Here is a 12,608-nt window from a genome sequence, read left to right as displayed (position 1 = left end):
CAACCCAAAGAAGTGCGCAGTTGGGCGGAGGGAGGTACGGTATTTGGGGTACCACTTGGGGGTGGGGGTGGGCCTGCTCCGACCGCAGGTAGATAAGACCGCCGCAGTCGCGGACACACCCAGCCCTAAGACTAAGAAGGAGGTAAAGCAGGTTTTGGGGCTGGCCGGATACTATAGGAGGTTTGTGCCGAAATCTGCGGCACTGTCCAGCCCCTTGACGACTTGACTCGAAAAGGTGCTCCAGATCTGGTCCAGTGGTCTGAGCCGTGCCAGCAGGCATTTGTTAAATTAAAGGCAGCTCTCTGTAAGGAGCCTGTACTGCATACCCCTAACTTTGCTCTTCCTTTCTCTCTGCAGATGGACGTGTCGGACAGGGGGCTTGGAGCTGTTCTGTCCCAGGAGGTCAAGGGTGTGGACCGGCTGGTGTTGTACCTCAGCCGCAAGCTGGTAGAGCGGAAGACGAGGTACAGCACCGTAGAAAAGGAATGTTTAGCTATAAAGTGGGCGGTCACCACCCTCCGCTATAACCTCCTAGGTAGGACCTTCACCCTCTGTTTGGACCACGCCCCACTACAATGGCTCCACCGCATGAAAGACACCAATGTGCGGCTCAGCCGGTGGTATCTGGCCCTACAACCCTTCAACTTCCGGGTGATCCACAGGCCGGGTACCCAGCACCCAGAGGGTCGTAGCTGACTTCCTCTCCCGCACTGGGGGGGGGTTGGCTGTCGGCCAGCCTCAATGAGACGGGGGGTAGGTGGTGGACCAAGGGGGACACAGGAAGTGATAATTGTGGGTGTGTATCCCCGCAGTAGGGATCGGTGTGCAGGCGAGTCCGCGTAAGTTACAGATCAGACACGGACAGTGGGAGATCAAGGAAGCGGGGATCCACCGGGACTATATATATATATATATATATATATATATATATATATATATATATATATATAGGCCTGCGAGCCCTGAGTTTCCTTTTTGGCCCACGAGCCACCGTGATTTAAAAAGAACTGCTAATAAACACGCCAACTTGTGCTGTTTCGCATCCGCCTGCCTCCTCTTCCTCATTCGCTGGCCCTGAGCCAGAACACACCTTCACAATGCACACACACACACACACACGCACGCACGCACGCACGCACGCACGCCTCAGCCCTACCTCAGATTAAGACCAGGGTTAGGGGAAAATCCAAGGATGAACTACTGATGCCTGTTACACAGCATGTGTACAGTATACCGGTTCAGTATAATGTACATTTCCGCTGCTTTACTGTAAATTGATAAATTAATGAATACAATCATGCTATCTTCAACACTTTGGTGTCTTCAATTCATTGTGTGAGAAGTAAACCTAACTCTGAGAACTGGAGCAGGGGTTTTTTGTTGTCCTGCGGTGTGCCCACCTTATAAGTTATCATTACTTAATACTACTACACTATGGAAATGCTAATTTGAAGTATATTAGTATCTATCCATCCCGGTGGCTTTTCAGAACAACAACTAATGAACGCGCACACACACACACAAGTGTAACTGACCATCTGTGCATTATGACTATTGATTGTACAAGATCATTTTTATCTGTATTGCTGCATCACCCATTATTGTTTATCACGTGTTTTCCTGTTTTACCTATTCCTTCCTATGTTGTTTTGTTTTGCTTTTTTAATTATCATTTTTAAGACATCAATTAACCAGCAGTGGATGGTCAATAGGGGGGGCTTGCCGCCCCACCCCCCAAGCTATCAGTGAAAAGAGTTTTCATTAAATATTTTCAATATCGAAATATTTCAATATCTTGCATCTATTGTGCTGGACCACAGATGCTAACTTCAGGATTTTCATGACCATCTTCATCAATACTACTATATACAATAAACCTACACCTCTTCTACCAAGCTGAACTGTCCATAAGGGGAAATTTCCAACCTCTCTATTTCTGCCTGTTCAATTGCCTCAATGTAGTGACTGTATGGTCTGTATTGTCTCTTGTAGAATCTGACACCTGAGATGGATAGTTGAATATAGATGATACTCTATAAACACTATAATTACACCAATACTTTCCCATTTGGTAGTATATATTTCAAAATCAAAGCCCTCCAATTTATGGTGAGTAGGACTAACCATAGGACTGAATTAAATGACGCCATAAGACTTGAATAAAAAGGAAACTCCATGTTTCCAAAAAATTATTTTACAGTTTTGTCTTTTCAGTAGAAACTTCATTTTTACACATATGATTGTTGTACAAAGCAGTAATTAATTACTAGTAATCACATTTAGTAATTTAATCTAGCCAATGGGAAAATGAAAAACATAAACCTAACTCAGAGAATTGGATTGGAGTTATTTTATTTATTTATTTATTTTTCCTCTAGAATTTAGCCACTGGGGGTGCATAAGCCAGTGTATCATTAGGGCCGGTCCCAAGCCCGGATGAAGATAGGAGCGGGTTGCAGGTTGCGGGGCATCCGGCGTAAAAACCATGCCAAATCAAACATGCGGACAACAAATCTGATTTCCATACCGGATCGGTCGAGGCCAGGGTTAACAACGACCGCCAACAGGGTGCCAGTGGAAATTGTGCTACTGTCAAGAAGAAGAAGAGGGGAAAGGCATGTCCGGAGACAGCAGGAGAGGAAGCAGGGTAGGAGAGGAGAGTTGAGAGTAGGAACTTTGAACATTGGAACTATGAAGGGTAAAGAGAGAGAGCTGGCTGACATGATGGAGAGAAGGAAGGTAGATGTACTATGTGTACAAAAGACCAGGGGGAAGGGGAGTAATGAGGAGTATCGGAGCCGGGTACAAACTGTTCTACCATGGAAAGGATGGCAGGAGAAATGGGGTAGGGACAGTCTTTAAGGAAGAATATGCCAAGAGTGTTTTGGAGGTGATGAGAGTGTTGGACCAGTGATGAGCATGAAGCAGGAAATTGATGGGGTGATAATGAATGTGGTCAGTGCATATGCTCCCCAAGTTGGGTGTGAGATGGAAGAGAAAGAGGAATTATTTTGTGAGTTGGATGTAGTGGTGGAGAGCGTCCCCAAGGGAGAAGAGAGTGGTCGTTGGAGCAGATCTCAATGGGCATGTTGGCGAAGGAATCAGAGACATAGGTGATGAGAAGGTGATGGGCAGGTATGGTTTCAAGGGGAGGAATGTGGAAGGACAGATGGTGGTGGATTTTGCCAAAAGATGGAATTAGCTGTTGTGAATAAGTATTTCAAGAAGCGGGAGGAGCACAGGGTGACATACAAGAGTGGAGGAAGGTGCACACAGGTGGACTACATCTTATGCAGGAGGTGCAATCTGAAAGAGATTAGTGACTGCAAAGTGGTGGTAGGGGAGTGTGTTGCTAGGCAGCATTGGATGGTGGTCTGTAGGATGACTCTGGAGGCCAAGAAGAGGAAGAAGGTGAAAGAAGAGCCAAAGATAAAATGGTGGAAGTTGAAAAAGGAGGAGTGTTGCATGCAATTTAGGTAAGAGGTAAGGCAGGCAATAGGTTGGAATGAACGGTTACCAGATGACTGGGAAACGACTGCAGAAGTGGTGAGGGAGACGGCCAAGAAGGTACTCAGTGTATCATGCGGGAAGAGGAAGGAAGACAAGGACTCTTGGTGGTGGAATGAGGAAGTACAGGAAAGCATAGAGCAGAAGAGGTTGGCGAAGAAGAAATGGGATAGTCAGAGAGATGAAGAAAGACAGGGGTACTAGCTGATGCAGCGCAAGGCAAAGAGAGAAGTGGCAAAGGCAAAAGAAAGGGCAGTGGAAGTACAGTAAGTAAGAAAATGAGAGGGAGAGAAGAGTGGATATGGGGATAGTGGATCAAGAAGTGCAGCAAATTAGCAAGGATGAGGTGAGAATAGCATTAAAGAAGATGAAGAGTGGAAAGGCAGTTGGCCCAGATGACATACCTGGGGAAGCATGGAAATGTTTAAGTGAGATGGTAGTGGCGTTCCTAATGAGACTGTTTAACACCATCCTGAAAAGGGAGAGGATGCTGGAGGAGTGGAGAAGAAGTGCACTGGTACCCATCTTCAAGAATAAGGAAGACCATACAGAGCTGTAGTAACAACAGGGGAATAAAGTTGATCAGCCACAGTATGAAGCTATGGGAAAGGGTAGTGGAGGCTAGGTTAAGAGGAGAGGTGGGGATCAGCGAGCAGCAGTATGGTTTCATGCCAGTAAAGAGTACTACAGATGCAATGTTTGCTTTAAGAATGCTGATGGAAAAGTACAGGGAAGGCCAGAGGGAGTTGCACTGCTTCTTTGTGGATTTAGAGAAAGCATATGATAGGGTGCCGAGAGGTATTGCATGAGGAAGTCGGGGGTGGAAGAGAAGTACGTAAGAGTGGTACAGGATATGTATGAGGGCAGTCAGACAGTAGTAAGATGTGCAGTAGGTGTGACGAGGGCATTTAAAATGGAGGTGGGATTGCATCAAGGATCAGCTTTGAGCCCTTTCTTGTTTTCAATGGTGATGGAAAGGTTAACAGATGAAATCAGGCAGGAGTCTCCGTGGACTATGATGTTCGCGGATGACATTGTGATCTGTAGCGAGAGTAGGGAGCAGGTTGAGGAGAGCCTGGAGAAGTGGAGGCATGCATTAGATAGAAGAGGAATGAAAGTCAGCAGGAGTAAGACAGAATACAGGTGCCTGAATGGGAGGGAGGACGGTGAAAGCTGACAATACAAGGAGTGGAGGTAGAGAAGGCAGATGGGTTCAAGTCCTTGGGGTCGACCATCCAAAGCAGCGGAGAGTGCGGGAGAGAGGTGAAGAAGAGAGTACAGGCAGGGTGGAGTGGGTGGAGAAGGGTGTCCGGAGTGATCTGTGACAGAAGGGTTCCAGCAAGAATCAAGGGTAAGGTCTACAGGACAGTAGTGAGACCGGCTATGTTGTATGGTTTAGAGGCGTTGGTACTGATAAAAAGGCAGGTGGCTGAATTGGAGGTGGTCAGAGTTGAGGATGTTGAGATTTTCATTGGGAGTGACAAGGATGGACATGATTAAGAATGAGTACATTAGAGGGACAGCTCAGGTTGGACAGTTTGGTGAAAAAGTGAGGGACGTGAGATTGAGAGGGTTTGGACACGTGTGTAGGAGAGATGAGAGTTACATTGGGAGAATGATGCTGAGAATGTAGCTGCCAGGCAAGAGGAAAAGAGGAAGGCCAAAGAGAAGGTTTATGAATGTGGTGAGGGAGGACATGCAGGTGGTTGGTCTAAGGGAGGAAGATGCGCAGAAAAGAGGTATTGAAAAGAAAAGAAGAAAAGAATTAATTTCCCCCTGGGATTATTAAAGTATTTCTGATTCTGATTATTGGAGGCACATAATCCACTGTGGGGACCCCTAACGGGAGCAGCCGACAGAAGAAAAAGAATAATCATTTGTATCAGAGCCTCCCAGTCTACAACTTTCACACAAGGGTACAATATATGTCTCTAATTGCCGCAGTAAAAACTATATCCCGGGCTGGGATGAGGAGTGCAGCTGCCTGTTGCGCCAACACCAGCAGGCGATCACCAGGGAAGAAATGGACGCAACAGCAACAACCCTACTGCAGAAGCTGGATGACACCCGAAGGGCTAGGTGGACGGAAGTAGCGGAATCCATCGACTTCACCCACTCCAGCCGGAAGGCGTGGCAGACCATCAACTTGCTCTCAGGGAGAAAAACAACACCTCGTAGGTGTCCAGTGACTGCAGATGCTATTGCTTCCAAGCTCCTGAAAAATGGTCGCTTCCCTGATGCGGACAAAAACTTCGCACGACTGACATCGTGTGAGGTATCATCCCTCTCCAGAGCAGCCAGCGCTGATGCTAATCTCTCAGGAGACTTCACAGCAGCCGAGCTAAAGGCAGCAATTAAAAAACTGAAGCTGGGCAAATCACCAGGTCGAGACAATATCCACCCAGAGTTTGTTATGCACCAAAGTGAAAGAACATCTCAATGGCTACGCACATTCTTCTCATCATGCTTCCGGAGGTCCAAGCTCCCGAAGACCTGGCGCCGTGCTTCCATCATAGCCTTGCCAAAGCCGAACAAACCCGCCGAAGACCCGAAGTCCTACAGGCCCATATCCCTGCTCTGTGTCCCGTACAAGATTCTGGAGAGGCTGATCCACAGCCGCATTGAGCCAGTGGTGGACCCTCAACTCCCACCGGAACAAGCCGGCTTCCGCAGAGGCAGGTCAACGGTGGACCAGGTAACGCTACTCACCCAGGACATCGAGGACAGCTTCCAAGATAATGAGAAAGCTGGAGTAGTATTCCTGGACCTGACAGCCGCTTATGACACCGTGTGGCACCGTGGACTACACCTGAAACTGTTGAGAACAATCCCGGACCGGCACATGGTGAGATTTATTATGGAGATGCTATCTAACCATAGCTTCATCCTACAAACCAGCGATGGCCAGACCAGCAGGCTCAGAAGGCTGAAGAACGGTGTCCCGCAAGGCTCTGTCCTCTCACCAATGTTATTTAACATCTAGATTCACGACCTGCCAGACACAACATCCAAGAAGTACGGCTATGCGGACGACCTGGCCATCATGCTTCGATGCCCAACATGGAACACTATGGAAGAAGGCCTCAACCGAGACATGGGCATCCTGGCAGACTACCTCCAGAAGTGGCACCTTCAGCTCAGCATGGGCAAAACAGTGTCTGCAGCTTACCACCTCTACAACCGGGAGGCAAGAAGGGAACTGGACGTGCATGTTGGCAACATCCGCCTGGAGTTCCAGCAAGCCCCCAAGTACCTCGGCGTATGCTTGGACCGGACGCTGTCCTACAAGCAGCACCTGGATGAAGTGAAGGCCAAGACAACCGCAAGGGTCTCGCTCATCCGCCGCCTTGCAGGCTCGACTTGGGGAGCTTCCCCCCAGACCCTACGCATATCCACGCAAGCCCTGGTCCTACCCGTAGCGGAATACTGTGCCCCTGCCTGGAGCAGAAGTCCACATGCGAACAAGGTGGATACTGTCATCAACAGCGTCCTACCTGCCAGTCCTAGCTGGTATCGCCCCACCCAGTCTCCGACGGGAAGCAGCTACCCTCGCCCTGGCAAGGAAAGCCCAGAAGAACGACTGGCACATCCTACACAAAGCCACAACAACACCGGCACCACCATGCAGGCTCAAGTCTCGCCATCCCTACAACAAGGCAGCACAAGAGATGCTACAGTCGATCCCTGACGACTTGTCCAAGGACGCCTGGCTGGCAGCATCCTGGAGACAATCGTGGGAGTCAGCTGCGCCCTCCCGCATCCAACGATACATCCGGGACCCAGGAGGAGGTGTAAAAGGAGAAGACATGCCACGCCACCTATGGACCTCGCTGAACCGCCTGCGTACTGGCGTCGGGCGCTTCAAGTCCTCTCTAAAGAAGTGGGGCCTATCCGACAGTGCGTCATGCGAGTGTGGCGAACCTGAACAGACTGCCGAGCACATAATCACCAGCTGCCCCCTATACAGCCCACCCTCAGAAGCTGGCCTTTTTGACCTAGGACTGGAGACGAGGGCGTGGCTATATGACACTGAGTTGGCCATCTGATGATATACAAAAAAAATAAAAATAAATAAAATTTGCCGCAGTACACATTTTTTGAGTGACTACCGCAGCAGACTGCAGGTAAAGCCTTGGGCCATCTCCTTGTTTACACCGATCATTGTGTCATCCAACAGGTCTGGAAGCCCTCACACCTAACCCATACATATGCAAACGCAGACCCATTGACGAAAAGCTCCACATTCAAATAGAGCAATCCACCCCTTTCTCATTGGGAGGTGAAAATTCCCACTGACCAATGGCCCCCTCTCTGTATTCCCCCTGTCTGTAGAGGGGGAATCAAATATCCAGTTTACTACCATACAGGTCTTCTTTATAATTCTTAATTAATAGTTGGTGATTCATTTAATAGTTGGCAAATTATCCGCAAACTAAACCATGGAGTTTAAACTGTATCAACCCCTATACCGTTAAGTCTCTTTAACATTGGAACAAATTAATATATGCCTGGTGTTGATTTTATTTGATCGACTTTTATTGATTGATTTTTAACATTTTATTGTGCCATTGTTGTTTTTTGGAATGAGGAAAATCAATCCATTAAATGGTGGGTCGGGGGGTGATGGGGGACCATTTCTCTGAAAGAGAGGCTCAAATGCAGAAATTATCTTAATTAAAATAAAAACTTGATAGTTCAAAAACCCTAATTTTGAAATCAAAAGGCCAAAGACGAGAACCTATAAATCCACACACTTGGCCACTTAAAAAAGAGACTCGTAAAACTTTAAAACTTGTCACTTTAATTTATCAAGTATTACATTGCATAGCTGTTTTGTCTTACCTCTTATATATACTGTATCTTATTTCTTCTTCTTCTTATATCTTATATATATTGCAGTGTTTGTCTTACAACACTGTGTGTCTCTTACCATCAGTATGACACTGCATTGTTGAGGCCCACAACTATTTAAGGTGTCCTATCAAGTTGACTCACTGTCATTATTATCTGCATTTTATTTTGTTTTCCTTTTTTGTAAATACTTTTATATTACGTATACTACACTACTTCATTCCATTTTAGATTTTTTAATTTTGTTTAAAATGTAACTGTTTAAATACGCTTTAAATTCTGTTTTTAAACTCTTTATTTTAATCACTACTATACCCGTATTTTACATATTATGTGAAGTTAAGTTGGCTCTGAGACTAAGAAGATTCAAGATTCAAGAGGTTTATTCTTCACATACATACATACTTTCATACATATATGCAGTGAAATGTCAATGCAACGCACCCGGTGATTACACACAATATGTCCTAGGCTGAAGTAGCTCCCTAAGAATTTCTACTAGACCAACTAACTGATTCCTAAAACGTAATGCAGTAAGTCGAATACTATAGAACAAAATAAAAATATGTAGAATAAAATAAAAATAGAATAGATAAAGGGAATAGGCTTATGTATATGGGATAGACTAATTATGTAGGTATATACAGATATGTGCATTAAAGTGGCATGTGAATAAAGTGAGGTAGCGTTTGCGAGATATACAGCACAGTATAAACGGCATGGCGCAGCAATACGGTAACACCGAACAACCCAGAACAGTGACACAGTATGCAGTACAGTATGCTGCATACAGTACAGTAAGGTAGTGGAGCCTATGTGTGGCTCAGTGAGTACCCCTTGTGAGGTCAGCATTGACAGTTCTTATGGCTTGCGGGAAAAAACTGTCTCAGTCTCTCTGTTCTCGCTGTGTGACTGCGGAGGCGCTTGCCTGACCGCAGCAGCTGGAACAGTCTGTTGTTGGGGTGGTGAGGATCCTTCATGATCCTGCGGGCTCTGCTACTACACCTCCTGGTGTACAAGTCCTGCAGGGAGGGTAGTGTAGTTCCAGTGGTACGTTCAGCTGAACGCACCACCCTCTGCAGGGCCCGCCTGTTTTGTTTTGAGCAATTCCTGTCAGGATGCTCTCCACTGCTCCACAGTAGAAGGACTTGAAGATCCTCACCGAGACCCGGAATTTCCTCAGCTGGGGTCGGGCTGAGGGGAAGTCCAGGATCCAGGCACACAGCGGAGTATTCAGTCAGAGCTCCTTCAGCATGACAGCCAGTCTGGTGGGGACTATGGTTTTGAAAGCTGAACTATAATCGATGAACAGCAATCTCACATAGGCCCCCTTCCGGCCATCCAGGTGCGTAAGCATGGTGTGCAGTACCTGGGAGACCGCGTCATCCGTGGATCTGTTCTGCTGGTACGCAAACTGACACGGGTCCAAGCTGCGGGGGAGGGAGGTGCAGATATAATCCTTAATCAGCCTCTCGAAACACTTCATGACCACCGAGGTGAGGGCCACCGGACGGTAGTCATTCAGGCAGGCAGGAGAGGCGAACTTCGGGACAGGAACGACGGTGAACCTCTTGAAGCAGGATGGGACCACTGATTCAGCCAGGGAGTCTTCAGTACTCGCCCAGATATGCCATCTGGGCCCGCAGCTTTCCTGGTGTTCACCCGCATCAGAGCCCTCCTGATGTCATGCTTGGACACTAAGAGTGCGCACTCATCCCCAGCGGTGTAACTCCAATAAGCCGACGAGCTAGCAGTGCTGTTGCCAGACTGAAACCGCGCATAAAAAGGAGTTCAGTTCGATGGCTAGGGAGGCGTCCACACTCGTGGCTGGGGAGGAGCTGCTCTTGTAGTTTGTTATAGTCCGCAGCAACTCCCACAAGCGTCTGGGGTCCCGCTCCATCTGTAGCTCCACAGTCTCTCTGTACGTCCGTTTAGCGTCCTTCAATGCCCTCCGCAGATTGTATGACGCCGCTTTGTAATTGTCCATATTACCGGATACAAGACCGTCATTGAAAGCGGCCGTGCGAGCATTCAGAGCGCAGAGGATGGATTTATCGACCCACGGTTTCTGATTAGGAAATATCCATACTTTCACCGTGGAAACGGTGTCCGCTAATGTAGCCACGAAGCTCACCGCTACGTCCGTGAACTCGCTGACGTCACTTGAACTTGATTGGAACATGTCCCAGTCTACGCCAGTCAGGGCGTCCTGAAGCGCAGCCTCTGATTGGTCCGTCCAGCGCTTCACTTCCCTCGTCACCACCAATTCTTGAGCGATCAGAGGCCTGTAAACGGGAACCAGCAAAATCGTGGCATGATCTGATTTCCCGAAAGCAGGGAGTGAGACGGTCTTGTATTCGTTCTTATACGGTGTGTAGCAATGGCCCAAAGTTCTATCTCCCCTGGTGGCACACATGATGTGTTGGTGGAAATTAGGCAGAACTTTTTTTAAGGTTCGCCCTGTTAAAGTCCCCAGTCACCACCACAGCCAGTCCTGTACACTCAATGGTGGACACCATGTTTGTTTTGAAATCCGCACAACACATCATACAGGTCGGACAGTGCTGTGTCGGTGTCCGCTTGCGGTGGGATATAAATGGCTGTAGAGAAAAATGAACGATATAAGATTGTCAGCTGTTCCAGGTTCGGCGAGCAGGAGCAGAAGAGAGTCTTATTGTTTGTGGGGTTACACCAGCGGTTGTTTACCATGAGGCAGACGCCTCCACCTTTGGATTTCCCCGACTCCCCCGATCTGTCGCCGCAGAACACGGACAAGGACTCGGCTGGACGAATGGTTTCATCCGGCACCAGTGGGTTCAGCCATGTCTCCGTCAGACAGAGGACATAACAGTTCCTCGTGTCCTGTTGGAATATAATCCTCGCTCGAAGTTCATCCATCTTGTTCTCCAGAAACTGAACGTTGGCAAGAAGGATGCTTGGCAGAGGTAGACGGTAAGGTTGCGTCCTCATTCTGACCCGAATACCGCCTCGTTTATCACGGTGCTTCCTCCATGGGCCTGCTCGTGGAACAGTGGCTCCATTTTTGTTGCTGCTGCTGCTGCTGTTGCTGTTGCTGTTGCTGTTGTTATTCGCGCGTAAAATTTCAGTCGGCCACTCTAGTTCCACGGATAAAAAGTCCCAAAGTTGTTATTTTAAGGAAGTTTTTATATCCACGAGTGCATCGCAGCCGTAAGAGATAACTGCTGATGCTTTTTTGGCGGACGTTATGATAAAAAAGTCGACCGGAGTGCCGGCACAGGCGATCGCAAGGGGCGGCATCACTATCACCTAAGAATCTCATTACTGGTAATGATGCTTACATTGTTAGCAAGTATTTGACAATAAACTTGAAACTATAATTACATAGACCTAGTTTGAGTGCTCTCATTACAAAGCTATTGAACTTTGTAATTTAAAAAATGTAAATTAAAAAAAAAAAAAGCTCCCATTTTGAAATTAAAAATCTGTGCAACATGTAGACGAAAATAAAGACCTGTTCTCATTCATATGACAAAAAAAACAATTAAATTTTGAAAGATGACCTCTGGTCAGGGTTCAAAGGACAATATCTCAGGTAATGGGTTAGGGTTAGAGGTGAAAATCTGAACTCTCTCTCGGGAATATGATTGGGTTTTTTGTGAAGTTAGCGCCATCTCATGGTTACACACTGCAACTGAATAAATGGGCATGTTTACAGTTAAAATTAAACATGCCCTGTCAGGACACATGAGAAGGAGGAGGAATTCCTGCCGATTGGCAGCCGGCTGGGACCGCCTGGTGGTTGGCTGGAAGCTGGTTGCAATTCGGCTGTCAACCGGCTGGGAGAGCCCTCTTCAGGTGGCTCCTACTATAATAAGTATTGCATGTTGTGCTCCAGATACCTTCAGATTTGGAAGACTCTTCAGCAGCGTCAAGTTGACAGGTGGATTGTTTCCCCACACCAAGACTACCTGGATCTTGTGGTTGAGTTCTGGTTGGGTTGCAACCATCTCCGGCGCCACCAGAGTGAAGTGCTTTTCTATCAAAGGGGAGAAGCAACTGAAGATGGCGCCTGGGCTGCCCAATCTGGTTGCAAGAACACATGGCTTCTCCATCTGGGTAAACATAACAATTTAAGAGTTCATACAACAACTTGTAACCAAAAGAATCCGATAAAAAAGAAAAAAGATTGCAATTTTGATAACATTTAATAATAACCTGGAGGCCGACCATAAATAGGATGGGTTTTTTTGGGTTTTTTTTTTTTAACC

At 47.2% G+C, this 12,608-nt stretch overlaps 1 protein-coding gene across 3 annotated transcripts in view; it reads right to left on the bottom strand.

Annotated features, from left to right (window-relative positions):
- The window catches only part of LOC307234034 (putative 2-ketogluconate reductase), a 30,212-nt gene that overhangs the window by 15,028 nt on the left and 2,576 nt on the right, over positions 1–12,608 (bottom strand). For 2 of the 3 annotated variants that reach the window (XM_080005580.1, XM_080005582.1), the window contains exon 1: positions 12,240–12,372. In XM_080005580.1, the coding sequence (XP_079861706.1) occupies positions 12,240–12,347 (108 nt within the window). In that variant the 5' untranslated portion in view covers positions 12,348–12,372. Of the gene's footprint in view, positions 1–12,239; positions 12,453–12,608 lie in introns of those variants that run through there. The other variant, XM_080005581.1, reaches the window with a different exon arrangement.

This window comes from Zeus faber, assembly GCF_960531495.2.
Source record: "Zeus faber genome assembly, chromosome: 8".
In the NCBI taxonomy this organism is placed as follows: domain Eukaryota; kingdom Metazoa; phylum Chordata; class Actinopteri; order Zeiformes; family Zeidae; genus Zeus; species Zeus faber.
The sequence above is the reverse complement of the archived record's forward strand: the minus strand, read 5'-3'. Positions and strand labels throughout refer to the sequence as shown.